Below are 15,643 nucleotides of genomic sequence, written 5' to 3' on the forward strand. Positions count from 1 at the left end.
TTCTGGCTAACACAGGTGTCTTCGTCAGCATAACAGAGTCTTCTTTCTAGATGACTAAATGCTTTGTCATGAGTTTTTTGGACATTAGCATGTTATTGCTTCGGCATAGAAGCTTCTGTAAGGGCTAAGTGTAACTTATCTCTCCCCAAACCTTAGCGTATATAAAGCTTGGATTTTTAATACAACATGTTCAAATACATGTTATGAACTGAGTTGAAATCTGCATAATTTAAAACTTTCAGCCATGTTGGATGTTTTTATTCACAATTCCTAAAGACAGATATAGGTTGTTTTTTTGGTTTGTTTTTTTTTTTTTGTAAAATATGAAATGGACAGATACACTTAATACTGATTTATGACGTGTGGCGTGTCCCTGTTTGGGTCTTAGTAAACTATTACATGCTGCTGCAGGTTATTCGACATTTGTAGATAAATGATCACAATGTACTTTGTGATCATAATGACCTGAAAGTGCTTTGTTCACCTTCCTGCTAGCCTGGTAGAGATATTTAGTCTGATTCCCAGACCAGCCTGGACCCAAGCATGAGTTTCTTGTGTACTAGTAGAAGCTCTTTTCTGTGACATTGAAAACAGTAGGAAATATGGTTCTGAATGTCATATGGTTTCCAAGCTTTCAGTGATGATATAGAACTTGATGAGTTAATGATAATTAAGGTAATGAATGAGTCCATGGTTCTTCTGTTCAGTAGCTGTTAACATTCAAGGTTAATCCAGCCATGTGCTGTGTCAACAGATCTTTGTCCCTCTCTCGTGTGAAAATATGTAACAGGATACAACAGTGTCAGATAGATCAATACTGATGATAGTGATACTGAATGACTGTCTCAAGCAGACACACTTAGCAATTCTAAATGTCAGAAATAGAGAAGGGCACAGGAAGCAGGAACAGAAGGAGAAAATCCCCAATGGAGTGACAAAATAAAATGAAAATAATTTTATGTGGGTTAGCAATGGGAACAATACAATTCTGCCTATTGTAGCTTCTTTCTGACATTGACATCTTGAAAACTGTGATTTGTTATCGTTACATCACAATTTATGGTGTTTTTAGAATCAAGTTGATTCTCATCCAGCACAGAACTTAAACATATGCTTAACATTGCATTCAAAAGTAATCTTATTTAATTGGATTTACTTATGTTCTTAAGTTCTGTGGTGAATCAGGTGCCTGGAATAATATGAGACCTTTAATGAACTTTCAATACTGTCTCATTATTATTTTCCTTAAGCAAACAATAATATTGTTTTACCCTTTTTAAAGATTAGCTTAAAGATCTTAATGTTTCCAGAAGAGACTCATAAATATTCATTAGTAAAACTGTTATCATCCTTTATTGAAAATATATTCTCCTGAACATTGAATTAATAGGCATCTGTCCATCAAAAAAGCTACCTGCCAGCCTTCTTACAGTTACCTTTGAAATGAAATGTTTTATGCACAGACATTTCTGAAGGAAAAATCCATACTTTTTTTTATGTCTTTGATTTTGTGAAGCAAAATGATAGCTTGTTTGCTCTAGCATGCAATCTGTAGATCTTGAAAAGCATTCAAATCTTTATCCCTTTATTTTTCAGCAGTGCTTTCTAGTACTTTGGATGTTGGTTTTCTAGTCTCAGAGTTTGAGATTTTTTTACTATGCAATTGCAGTAAAGAAAAGCATTTACAGGAGTGTTTGCAGGACTAGGGCCTTAGGATAATTCCACTGTAGTTTCTGAACATAAGCAATCATAGTTATTTATAGCACCACATGTTTTACTACCAGCCTTTCACAGCATTTCAGCAATCTATCATTTCCTTTGTTAGTTTCTTTTACATAAGTTACTGTACACACTAATCTTTTCCTGTTTGACATGCAAGTTGTTCTTACTGAGTAAATCACCTTTTCAGTAGTGTCAGATCTGGGAGCATTTCCAGAAGCCTGAGTGCCCTAAATACGGTTAAGTGAACACGTGCTCTATTTTGTTAAATTGACTGTTTCCCCTATTAAGAACCAGTTACTTCTCTGGATTTTTTTGTGTTTTAATTTAAGGATTTAGCAAGATTAAAGATACGCTAGAGCAACTGAGGCAAATACGCAAATGGACATCCATTAAAAATATCTTGCTATTACAGAATAAGAGTCATTTGGATGAAGTGACAATCTTATACTTAATGTCACATTTAGTGTATTTTCCCATTTAATATCCACATGGCTAAATATCCACCAGTTCTGATTAATCAGTTTAAATACATAATATTTTTAAAAGTTGCATAGGGGATACTGTATATCAGCCATAACAGTTCTGTTCTAATGGGAAATGTGGGTCACTTTTGTACATTAAGCCCTGGAGTAGGCTCCCCAGGGAGGTGGTTGAGTCACCATCCCTGGATGTGTTTAGAAACCCTTTGGATGTGGTGCTCATGGACATGATTTAGTGGATGGTTGTTAGTTAGGGTAGTATGGTTGGGTTGTCGTTGGGCTCGATGATCTTTAAGATCTTTTCCAACCTGAGCAATTCTGTGATTCTAGAAAGATAAAGCATAAATAACTTTGTAAACAAGGATGAAGTTAAAAAATATATTTTTACTCCGCAGTGAATTTTCTGCAGCTCGTGTATGAAATATAGATTATAAGTGCCCTGCAAGGAAAAGGCATATCTTGTAAAAAACATGGAAAATGAAGACATACTTGTAATCTTTCACATATTTATCAAATTTAAAAAGAGAGTAAATGTTAATTTATAACATTATTTGCTTATTATCTCACTAATTGCAAGAAGACATGAAGGTAAACAGATGTTTAGCATGATTTATTGGTCTCTCTTTGACTGAGAGACGTGGAAGAAAGTCATTACAGAAGACTAATAGTAAAATTACAGTATATTTTTCCCTTTGGGAAATTTCTGTTTTCTTCTATTTTTATGTGTTCAGATTGGACAGAGAATTGATGGCACAGAATGTAAGGCTACGTATATTGCTTGGGCAGGCAGAAGTCAGTACAAATAAGCTACTAAAGAAATAAATGTCAGGAATTACTCCCTACAAAGTAAGAGATCAGTTAGTAGGTAGCTCCCTGTGTACTCATGACACAAAGCAGAAGAGATAATGTGAATGATCGGTTCTGTTAAATGTAAAATAACATGTTATTATTATGGGCTGCATCTACCACTGTACATAATGGCCTTCATTTCCCATTTTCCAGATTTCTTTCCATTGTGAAACAGAAGTCATTATTAAGATCATCAGCTTCTTTATTCTCTTCATGTTTTATTTATGTCATCCTTATGATACCCTTTGCTAAAAGTATCAAAGAAAACCCGAGGCTGCTTAACTGCAGGCAGTCCGCTGTACTTGAGCTTGCTCCTTTAACTGCAATGGAAGACAATGCGCCAGAGGCTAATTCTCATCTCATCAGAAAGCTGCTAAGTCTCTGAAACTATCCAAGTGTGGAACTGGTAGACAAGAAAAAAATAATTGAACCTAGAATGACTTGTTAAAAATTGATGGTGGAGAGTCTAACTCTGTTAAGCCCAGTACCACAGCAGGAGTAGGGTCCTTTCTGCCAGCTGCTGTGCCAGATGTTGAGTTGCCATTTTCTGGGACCTGTGAAGCATGATGAGGTTACTGCAGCAGGTTGTCACAGATTGTATATTTGTATGGAGAAGGTGTGTCTGTATGGAAAACTGGTCTATGCTTGGCATACTTCAGGTTTCTAAATCTCTCACTTTTGTGACTAACTGAAGGTACTAACTTCTTCCCATTACCATACTGTGATTCAGGGGAAGTGGTAGCCTGGGCTGGTCTCTCTCTTTGGGTTGGAATTCAGGCAGTTTCATCTCTCTTAGTAACAAACAGAGCCTGACATGCTGAAGCAGCCTTCACTGAGCACAACACGGAGCAGTGCAGTCCCCTCTAGCTCTGAAAAAGGAAGAAAAGATTGTGTAGGCCAAATTTCCCTTTTTTTTTTTTTTCTGATTTAAATTTTAAAACAGAAAGTTGCTGAGCTTTTCTCTCCAGCTTCACTCATAACTCTTTTGTCATATCTAGTGTCCTATTTAATCCAGAAATTAAATTCTTCATTAGAAATGGGTTTAGGAAAACCCTACGGACTTCCTACACCCCCGGTCCCATGGAGGCAGATATCCTGACTGACAGTAATTTTACCCCCAGGGACTTTATAGATTAAAGGTATACTTCAAAATTTATTATTTAGAGATCCAGACATGGTAACTGTGCTGGCAGTAAGTGATACTCAGAGCTACTGGTCACACAAAAAAGGGAACATTAAGGTCTGATAAAATATCTGGTAAATTATCTGTTAAAATAATCTGTTATGTATATCTGAATTTATGTTCCCATATATATTCAGAAGATCACTATTTCAATACATTTCTGTGTAAGGTTTGTGGGAAAAAAAAGAAATATATATGTGTGTACATATATATATGTATATATATAATATATATTATGGGGCTTCCAGGAGAAATTATTATTATTAAATTTTGATAAGATGGAACAGATACACTGTTATATCTTAGAGTATGTGATGATGTAAGGACAGTGTTAACTCTTCATGCTTGACCTTCCCCATGTTCTTTGGGTGTCTGAGCCCTGCAGAACAAATAAGAAGCAGAAAGTACAGTTGGTCTTCCGGTGGTGCACTGGAATGGAAGAACAATCTCTTTAGGGTAAGGATGTTTTTTCTTGGTACAATATCAGTGTGCTCCTTGACCTTCCACTGAGATTTCTTTATGCTGCTGCAAGACAAGTGAAACTAATAATATAAAAACAGGCCCCTTATCAGGTGTGGAAGCTCCAGGAGAAGGATTTAATTTTGGGTTTGGTGCTAGTATCCTCACTAGGGAGACTGCAGATCACACTGCACAGTCAAATTAATAAAGCCAGATTCTGATATGGAAAGGTTCATATGATTTTTTTTTAACTTTCTATGAGAAAGGTACCAAGTACAAATTTCATCTTTCTCTGTGGTTAATAAAGAGGGAATTGGATTAATTGCCTGCTTGAAGTGCTCATCTAAGCTCTCTAAGAGAACTGATATGTGACTAGTTTAGATGAAATCCTTAACTTATAAAATTACATGAGATAAATCCCACAATGTTAAGAGTCTCACTCTGAATTTACTACTGTACACAAGAAAGTAGATTGAGTAAAAAAGAAAGATGAAAGGAAGATAGCTATTCTTGCTATCTCTTCATTTATTGAACTTTATTTCTCTTCTGTATCACCTTATTAAAACTTGAGATATAGGTACAATGCAAAGCCAGACTACCTATAAGGATGCCTTTTGAAGCATTTTATATTCCTTGCCACACAGGTTGTAAATAATCACTAAAAATAAGAACGATGTGAACAATCTGTATCTGAAAATGGATAAAACAAAAGTAAACAATTAGGTTTTATTTACTTTTCCATACTGGAAAAAATAAGCCCATGAACTGCTGTTTTCTTCTGCGAAATAAACAGCTTCACAATAGTCTTTAATTAATGGTATATACTAACTTTCTTGTCCGATTGTGCTCATGGTAATTTCTGTAATTATAAGGAGCTTTGCTTCATGGCATTATGGAGTCATAGAATCATAGAATTCTTATATTGTTATCCTTAATCTATGAGCAAAATGGATTTTCAGAGTTAGATCCTCAAAAGGCTGAAGTAGCTGATAATAAACTGACTTGCCTGAAAGAAATTTGGATGCTCTCTCAGCAGAAAAATTATTTGCTCAGAACTCCAGCCCACTGAAATTGATGGTTTGAGTCCAAGATTTTGTAATGTCTATGTCAACAAGGTAGCATAGTTTCATAATGCTATGTGGAGTGTAAATATTATGTTTATGTTTAAGGGCTTCCATTGGATAGGGAAAACAAGATTAGTAGTTGTGCACAAACGCTTTTGATATATTTTTCCCCTCAGTATTTCATAAGAGGGAAGACTCAAGAGACAGGTAAAACATCAGAAGGTGAAACACAGATCTAACATAAGAACTTTCAGTAAAATTAGAAACTTGAAAAACTTTAGGTATTAAAATTTAGATATATAAAAAAAGCTTTCATACTTCAGGTTTCAGTAATGGAATAGAAATGCTAAAAACTATGAAGCCTTACATCTGCAGTCTTTAGAATCAGTTGAAAAGGCATCTTTTGGGATGATTTAGTATCGTGGGTTTGGTAGGGTCTACCTAGATCACGTCGAAACACCAGGTAATCAGTCATCCTTTTAAATGAATTCTGTAATAAAAGAAAAAGTGAGTTATTTTCTGTTTTTAAAAGGATTAAAATTCATCTATTTGGGAAAGTCAAACATGGGAAGAATGACAGGGATGTTACTCTGAATATGAGTATGTATATCTTGCATCAGATCTAGAACATACATAGAACATGTAGCTAATTAGAAATTACAATGAAATGGTTTGTCTTAAGGAGGATAATACCAAACAAAAACAAAAAAAACATCACTGATAAGAATTTTTCTGAACTCATCCAACAGTTTAGCAATTAAAACAATATTTGTTCAGAAAAGTCTTTTTCTGGTACTGTTCTAAAGAATTGTGTGAACGAGAAGTTAAGAAAGAAGCTTTTGTATGCAAGCTAGCCCTGCTCACTCTTTCCTAGGCAATGAGAATTCCCTACGCTTTTCCCCTTATCTTAACTCTGCCCACATTTCTGCCTATAAATTGTATCTGTATTTTTATTTCTACACAGGCCAGTGTTTTCCTAGTACCTGATAAATAACTTTTTGTTTTTTCCTCTTTTCCTCTGGTTTCTTTCCCACTTGTATCCTAAGCAGTTCTGTAGTTATGCCTCTTCTGAAACTTTATTTCTTTTCTTTATGCTAATATAAAGGCAGCCCAAGATCATTTTACCACTCCCACAAAATAACCAAAGGCCCAACACTTGCATCCTCCCTTTTTCAAACTAAACCAAGCTTCATCTCTGGGATGCTCTTACCTTGAATCTTCTCAGGCTCACGATTCTCAAATCTCAAAATCAAGTGCTCATACTTAATCCCATCCACATTCAACCTTTTTCTTATCTGCAGTGGGTGCTGGGTGCATGTAAGGGCAAGAAATGATCCAGAATGGAACCCAGAAAGCTAGATGCAAATAGTTGTTCACTCCCTTAAGTTTTATTAGCTACTTCAGTAGTCAGCTGAGCATAAGGAATGTTGCACAAAGGGCTTGAAGGAAAATGGCAGCTGGAGAGTATTGCTTGCAGGAAGGTTACAGGGCCACCTTCCAGCAGCATCATTACTTAGACAGTTACTTACCCATGATCACATGAGTTACACTGTTTTTTTCTTGACCTTCACCAAGACTACTGAATATTTCTTAATCCTGTTGAAAATTCTGTTTCACGTTTGCAGAATTCACCGAATAATTCCTTGGATAGTGAGAACTGGATGACATTTTTTACTCAAATTTAAAATATAAATCAGAGTAAATTTACTCAGGAAATAGGGCATTAAGTGTCCTTGAGAGGTCACATAGTTCATTCTCTTGTTCTAAAGTAGGACCACAATAGGGGCAATATGCTTTTCTTCTCATCTTGTTTATCTAATGCAGCCATTCCCTTTTTCTTTTCTCTGCTTCTTCTTCTCCCCTCTTTTGTAAGCACAATGTCAATCAACTGATCTTTTCTCATCCTCTTTGTGTGCATTTCTTCATCCCCAGATGCCATCACATAGTCATGTTTCTCCACTAAAGTGTGAAAATCTGTTGCTGGTCTTTTCACAAACCCTTTCTCTTCCTTTTTCTCCCCTGTGCTACTTACATATTACTGCTCCGCATTCAGCTTTTGGCCAAACTCAAATGAAGGGCTTATTGGTTGCCCCACCTGACGTGCAGTCTGCTCATCTAGTTCCACTCAGCCAGACATCTGAAACTCAATTCATAATAGATGGCAGCAGAAGTGCCATTATAAAGCATATTTGATAGGTGTAAGAAACAGACATTCACTCAGTATAATTAATAGTGTTGGAAGCATTAAAAATGCATGCCATGAAATGCCTAAAAGGTCTGTAACACCATTTGAGTCCTAAGATGGAAACAGTCAGCTGTATTTGATATGACTATTCGCTGCTAGAGGCCATTGTTATTCTATATTCATACTTAAGGTCTGCAGAGAAAGTGCTTTCAGGGCTGTGGCTCAGTCATTCAAGGCTCTGAGCAAGTACTCTATTTATTTCTGCCTTTACAGTCTGAATGGTCTTCTTTTGATCTAGCAATACATAGATTTTTTTTGTAGTGTTGTGCTCTAAAATATCAAAGAAAGCAGGCCATTTTTCAAAAGCTCTTTTTTCTTTCTAGTTGCTTTTCTTTCATTCTTTTAAAGCCTTATCTTCTCATTAGATGAATTTGTTTCAAAAACGAAGTTGCCTGACTATCACAGCATAGGAGTGCCTTCTGGATCTGTTCCTGTCCCCTAGGGAATTAGTGATTATTTCCACTAAAACTTGAGCTGGAAAGAGAAGTTAATGTTTATCCTCCTGTAAACAATTTTCTCCTAGTTCTATGAAATGTGCATCTACGAATGTGGATTTTAGAAGCAATGAAATACTTACATTAGGATTGTTAAATGTGTATATGATATTTTAATACTGACAATTTGGATTACTTAGTTATACAGGTAAACTCTACCTTCTATTTTATCTTTCATAAGAACTGCCTGATTTCATCCAAAAAGTTTTAAAAAGAGAGGTAAGAATTTTAAGAGGATAAGTACAGAGTCGTAATTTTATTTAGAGACTTCCACCTGTACCATTTTAAGACATACTGCATTTTGTATACACAGCACAGATACTGCTGCAAAATGGTAGAGTTTCTCTGTCCTTAATAATTGATTGGGGAAATTTTTAAGATAAAAGTAGTCAGTCAGTTTGTTATAGGAAAACTATATTTGGTTCCTTAATCTTACAAGATTTTTGTCATCATCTTCCAGAGGGCAGAGGATTTGGCAGGGTTCTAAACATGAATGGAAAGTGAACCTGGTAGTGGACATGCCCTATTTGCATATTAGCCACTTTCACAGAAAAATAAAAAAGGAGTAAACAACAAAAAAATCCATAGTTACATCATGGATTTGCCAAGCAAAATTTTCCCAGAATTTTCTGCCGTTGCTCCTAGTCTTGCTTTTGCAGACACCAAAGAACAGAGGCCTTATGCATTAGGAAAAGATGAAGGAGAAGGGAGTGCAGCAGGGGGAACCAGAGCCTACAGCCGTTATAACGGCATCAGCAAATGGAGGATAAAGATTAAAGAAAATAATTTGTTTCCAAATTTGTTTTATTTTCAGTCACCTTTAACTGCTTGTTTTGACAAATGAAAATTATTTTACGCGTGAGACTTCCTTTTATTTCACTTTGTCTTAGAAGGAAGAGAATTAACATATATACTTACCTGAGCTTGGAAAGAAGGACAGAAACATTCTGGAAACAATGCAGTCCTCAGTGGTGATCTCCAGTATTAGTTTTTATTTGTACAGTGCTATAAAGATTATTTCTGAATATATAGGACATCTGGAGCTGTTTAGGTTGTAAGATAATGAACAGTTAATGTTTGAACTGTGGTTTTCTATCTGGACCTATTTTATGAGAACTTGTTGGCCGCTGTGAGATAAGTTGATCTTAACTGCATTTCTGAAGGGCATATCGCATTCATAATTAGCGTCATCAAGTCTCACATAAACTGTGAAAAATAATTGATAGTGTCAGCAGAGAATGCAAAGAAGGTAGTTCTACAGGAATATAGTTTCAACTCATTCTCAGAGGACAGTAAAGGAAGGTCAGCACTATTATCCATACTGTTCTAGTTTTCCTGATGCAAATGAAACTTGATTTTGCTGGGCTTGCTATTTAGCTGTATTCACATTTTGAATATGGTAGGTCTGTTGTAAATTCCTTTTCAGTTTGGCTACTAACCAATAACCAATAACTGATTAATTTTCAGACTCTACCCATTTTTCAGAGGAAGGAAACAAAGGTTATGGACCCGTTTTTGAGGAGCAACCCATTGATACCATCTATCCAGAAGAATCTTCAGATGGACAAGTTTCAATGAACTGCAGGGCTCGAGCAGTTCCTTTTCCTACTTACAAGTAAACTCTCTTATTTTGATTGTTACATCTTGTTGTGTATTCTACTCAATGAATGGTTTGGGTTTTGATATTAAATGATTGTCATACCAGCAAAAAAAAATGATAGATTTGCTATTTTTGGGTAAGAATCATCCTGGATTAAAGTTGATGAAATGTCTAGACAGTTTTGAAAATACTGTATTACTGTTGTGTTAAATGGTTTTGGCTTTTGAAAAGAATACTGACCCAGACACGAAAGATGAATAAGTGACCTTTAAGAAACACTTCAGAGGCTTTCTGCCTTAGGTTAGGAATCGCTGAGGTTCAAGTCCATGTTCTTCTTGGATCAAAATAGCTTTTTATCCCATTTTACTCCTAAAGAAGGACTGGTATTGAGCCTGAGTATCCAGTACTGCTTCTGCCACCAACTTGTTATAAAGAGATGCTCATGAATGTAACACAGTTAAGATTGCTGTCTACTTATACAGATCTACCTGTGACTAAAGGTAACTATAATACCACTTTTGAATCTCATCTCTAGCTCTGACAGTGTAAGTTTTTTCTGCATGGTATTTTGCTTCTTAACTTCTTTGTTCTCCCCATGCTTGAAAGATCTGGAAGCCACGTAGCAGAGTGGAGATTCAGATTCAGAACCTGTCAGATATAAGTAGCCATTACATTCAGTTCATCCAGCCTATTACTCCCTACCTGCAAATGTAAGCAGAGAATGATTAAAAGCTCTAACGAAATTTTAGGGTTCTTCCTTAAAGAAATAAAGCCACTCTGGAAAAACTATCTTGAATCTCTAGTGCTCTAAAACCATAGAAAAATACATATTTGATGTTGCAAGAGACCTGGGAGGATCTTTGATTCCCAACTTCTGGCTCCACAGTAGACCATGCAGAATTGAAACCGTGGCAGCCTTGGTGCTGTGACTGCAGCCCTGGGCAGTGTGTTTCAGTACTCAACCATTCTCCAACCCAACCTGACCCTCCCCTGGTGAATTTTCATGAAGGATATATGCTCTCCATGTAAGAAGTCCAACAGAGCCTTGTGAAATTATCCATGTGAGTTTGGTTGTTTTGATTTACAAGTTAATAAATTCAGAACAAAACGATATTCCATGTTTTGTTTTTATTTTTACTCCTCCCAGCTGCACATTTTATGCAGTGCTTTTCTGATCTCTTTCTATGTGGCATAAGCTGTGCTCCTGACAATTATTCCTAAATATTTCTGGACAAAATATTTATTACTCATAATACAGACACCATATATCTCAAAAGATTGAACAAGAATGCCCCTAAGATCCTATAAAAGCTAAACAGTATTTATTGCAGGTTGTAAATCCTGCCTTTTATTTCCTTGCTTTGCCTTCCTTCTTGTTTCTTTTCATTCTTTCTTCTTTCTTTCTTCGTTGTTGTTGGTGGTGATAATGCCACTTTTATTATTACCTTCTTCTACAACAATTCGAATTTCACTTTACAAATGATTATTCTGTGTTTTTTGACACAACATTTTAATCAGGAAGAAGCACATAATGGATGTATTCTCAATCTGAAAAAGCAGTGCCTGTCTTTAGCTTGGTACAAAAATCTAATCTACACTGCAAGACTTTTATGATTGTTAAATATATTTAAGTTGCATCTTTCCTGTTTGTGCTCAGAAGTTTATTTCCTTTCGAAGAAGATTATGTGCCCCCCCTGGTGGACATAGTAATGAGGAGCAGACTTCATTGATAGATCCTCTCGTAGTTTGAGCAGGGAAGTTAGAGCAGTAGAGTTTTACAAGGACTAAGATGGGAGTGTCTGGCAATTTTCCGAATATAGGAAACAGCTCTTAAATCAGTCGTGCCACTGTCATTGCACTGACTCACTGGCAGTTTAGGCTTTATGAAACATTTTCATTTCCTTCTGCAATTTTGCAAAAAAAAATCTCTTCAAAGTCTCACTTCAAAGGTGTGGAAGAAACATTTGCTTGGCCTTCAAAAGCTATCTGATGATATGTTTATGATTCCAGTGCCTGATTACTAGCTAGTTCACTGGCAGTCAGTTCTCTACTACCTGGACTGAGTTTTAAGGTACCTCCTATCTCTGAGAAGGCTGAAGCAGTCTGAGATTCTTATGTTTAGAATACCTATAATGTTCACAAAATCTTAATGAATTAATCTTCAAATTGTGATGCTTACTAGGTTTGTTTTTGGAGCCAAATCTTACATCTGTCTTTTTTTTTCTTTATAATAGGTGGAAACTCAACAACTGGGATATTGATTTAACAAAGGATCGCTACAGTATGGTAGGAGGCAGACTTGTTATCAGTAACCCAGAGAAATCAAGGGATGCTGGAAAATATGTCTGTGTAGTGTCGAATATCTTTGGAACTGTAAGAAGCAGCGAAGCAACTCTGAGTTTTGGATGTAAGCCAATGTTTATGTCAAAACCTAGAAACTTTATGGTTAACATGAAATGTCCAGTGTTTTTGCACTGCAGCGTCTTCTGCTTATATGTGCTGTAGCTGTATTACTCTGTTAAAAAAAAAACCACAAACACACAAAAAAGCTCCCCTGCCTTTGCAGAGAACAACACAGAATCAGTTTTGTAAGGATTTTATATAGTTTAGCATTCAGCTGTCATTCCAACTCTCTTGCTGAATTAAGTTATTAATTGAATCAACTTACAACAGAACCAAGTTGTGAGATAATAATGCTCAAAGAGTTTAAACTGTGGTAGAACCGAAGGGGAAATAGTCACTGAAGTAAGACATCAGTAGTGACAAGTGGTGATCAGGCAGCACTGTGGTGAAAGCACAAGTGGGATGCCTGCAGGAGGAGGGCATGGCACTTGTTACGAGGCTCATTCCCTGACTGCTGGGCTGTGGGAAGGCCCTGCCAGAGGACTTTTCTGTCAACTTCAAGCAGTCATGAGCTACAGTCATGAACTCATGCATATGTGCAGATGTAGACTGCAATCAGATGCATGCTGTATAAGAGACTGAAGTACTAAGTGAAGGCTAATGGAAAATTTTACTGAGTGAAGACAATCTGGGATTTTTATTTTATTTTTCCTTAAAGTACTTTTTTTTTACTGGAAATTTTTTTCATCAGAACCCAAAAACAATCTCACTCTTACCTGGTGCCCTGTGTGCCCTTCAGCAGAACAGTTTAACTCCTTAATATTTAACATCAGAGATGAACTGAAACGTTCTTTTTTTCTGCCACAAATTGTAATACTGTGGTTCTTCATATGTCAAGAAAGTCCAGGAGCAGTAAATAGTTATTTGAGTATCAGCTTATGTTATTTTAGCTTTTATCCTACTTGTTCAGGACTGGCATCATTGACGCCTGTTTTATAGAACTCCATGTCCCTCTACCACTGAATACAGCAGCAAATATCCTTCAAACTGAATATTTAGGTCATTTCCATTAGAGAGAAGTAACAGCCCAGACAGGTTCAATAAAATGGTAGCTGTGTGTCTTCCATTCTCATTTTTATGATCATCTGTAAAAAAATCATCCTTTGGTAATCAGAATGATAGTTATAAAAGAACTGAATTCAAAGTTGCTAAAGGTAATACAGAAAATGACCTTAAGTAGATTGTTTTGTTCTTTTGCTTCTACATAAACTGCTTGGAAAATGGAAAAAAAACATTTTTTTGAAGAGTTCAAGAAAATCTTGACCATCTGTTCATGAATGAGCCCTTTTATTTTTGTCTTACTGTCAAATCTGCTGAAAGTATGGAGCAAAAGTCACACTCTTGTAAACTTTGTTTCAATTAATCCATCTGGGAGCACTGTCTTTGGTAGATGTGGATTGGCCTCCAAGAATAAAATAGTTCTTTTTAGCAGCAGCTCTTTAAAGCCACTAAAATCTCTTTTTGCTTTTGTATGCATATGTATGTGGGAATTTTATCCTCCAGGAATATTCTGTGGCTTTTTTTTTTTTTTTTTTTTTTGCTGTGCAAAATTAGAAGCTGAAATACAATGGTACTTGCTGGAAAACAGTCTCATAAAAGTAAAGCACAGCAGTTTCATAGTACAGAAGCTGCAAAAGCAACAATGGAGAGAAATTTCCATTTTCTCTAGATGTTAGCTGTATGCTTCTAAGAGTGCAATACTTATGCCAATTCTAGCTAAAAATGAATTTCTTCAAATTAAGAGTTCATGGAATCACGGTTATTATAATTATTGAGTAATAACCATGTAGTATTTATGCAAAGAAGACATCAAGACCCAATCAGAGTACAGAGCCGTTCATAAGTGAGAAGAAGGTTACAAATTACATCTCAATAATTGTATGACATTCCTGCACCTGGCATAGATCATTCTATTTCAGTACTAACATACAGATGTTTTACTTATACAAATTGCCTTTCCTATCCGCTGTCATTGAATTTATGGTGGTGACTGTCGTAAAGTTTTAAAGATTAGTCAAAGAACATCACAAAAAACAATAATTCTACACTTAAAATAGAAACTGAAAATATCTGAAAAAAAAAATAATAAAATGAAAAGCAGCAATAGATTTTTCTTTCATCAAGCCCTGCACTCTCCAAATACAAATAAGGATCAAAATAGCAAAAGATTTCTTTCTATTGATCACCCATCATGTTAATTTTTCTTCCCGTTTATGTAGCAGATTGTAAAAGCTGATCTTTACCAATTAAAGTAGAAATGAATAGCATCACATTTACAAGCTGATGAAAAGGTCAGTGATGAAGAAAGTAGCTGTTTGCAAAGGAGGATTAGTCAATCTCTAGAATCACAGAGTCCTTAGAGTTGAAAGGGACCTTTAAAGGTTCAATTTCTTCTTTATCAAAGAGTGATATTCCAAATGAATTGGGAGCCACTTGTGGAGGACTGAGCATGTTAAGACACACAACAAAATTATATTTAATAGTAATTAGAAACCCTTAAAATGGACTAATATTTCATGCATGCATTATCTAATATAAAGATTCAGATAGTCACTGGAAAGGTTTTATCTTCTAGTCATTTTGAACAGAAGAAAAACTAATAATTCAGAAACTGAAAAAAGGGTATTATCCGTAGAAGTTCACATAACTACCTAAGGGGAGAGTTTTCCCATACATTTGGCAAAGTGTTATGTCATGTTCTTCCTTGATTCTTGTAGCTGTTCATGTCTGAAGGCTACAATTGGCTTTGGAAGACACCTATCAAGTGTCTACTGGGTCTATCTAACTGTGCATTGCAGTTATATTTGTGAATAGTACCTGTTTTCTACTTAATCTTTTTTTTATACATATGTAGCTTTGTAACTTTTCTTTGTTTCTGGGTGAATGCTTTTGAACTGAACTTTTAGTTCAATATCAGAATCATTCTTGGGAATGTAGAAGAAAGAACATTCAAAAAAGTTGAAGTAATCTAAACAACATTAGCTTAGATTGTATCTATGATAAAATATTGCATTCAGAAGCTCTGCACTTCACTGTTACTGGTATATTATTTACACTGCAGCAGTATTTGAAGCAGGACTCCAGTATTGTTGCAGGTTCACTGCACTTCCTGACACAGAGGTGTTTCTTTTATCTTTTTAGAATT

General features: G+C 35.7%; 1 protein-coding gene across 2 annotated transcripts in view; it reads left to right on the forward strand.

Annotated features, from left to right (window-relative positions):
• CNTN1 (contactin 1) overlaps positions 1 to 15,643 on the forward strand; it is a 226,052-nt gene that overhangs the window by 148,247 nt on the left and 62,162 nt on the right. For both annotated transcript variants that reach the window (XM_032443168.1, XM_015854536.2), the window contains 2 exons: positions 9,963 to 10,110; positions 12,330 to 12,502. In XM_032443168.1, coding sequence (XP_032299059.1) covers positions 9,963 to 10,110; positions 12,330 to 12,502 — 321 coding nt within the window. The remainder of the gene's footprint in view (positions 1 to 9,962; positions 10,111 to 12,329; positions 12,503 to 15,643) is intronic.

This window comes from Coturnix japonica, chromosome 1 (genome assembly GCF_001577835.2).
Source record: "Coturnix japonica isolate 7356 chromosome 1, Coturnix japonica 2.1, whole genome shotgun sequence".
Taxonomy (NCBI): Eukaryota; Metazoa; Chordata; class Aves; order Galliformes; family Phasianidae; genus Coturnix; species Coturnix japonica.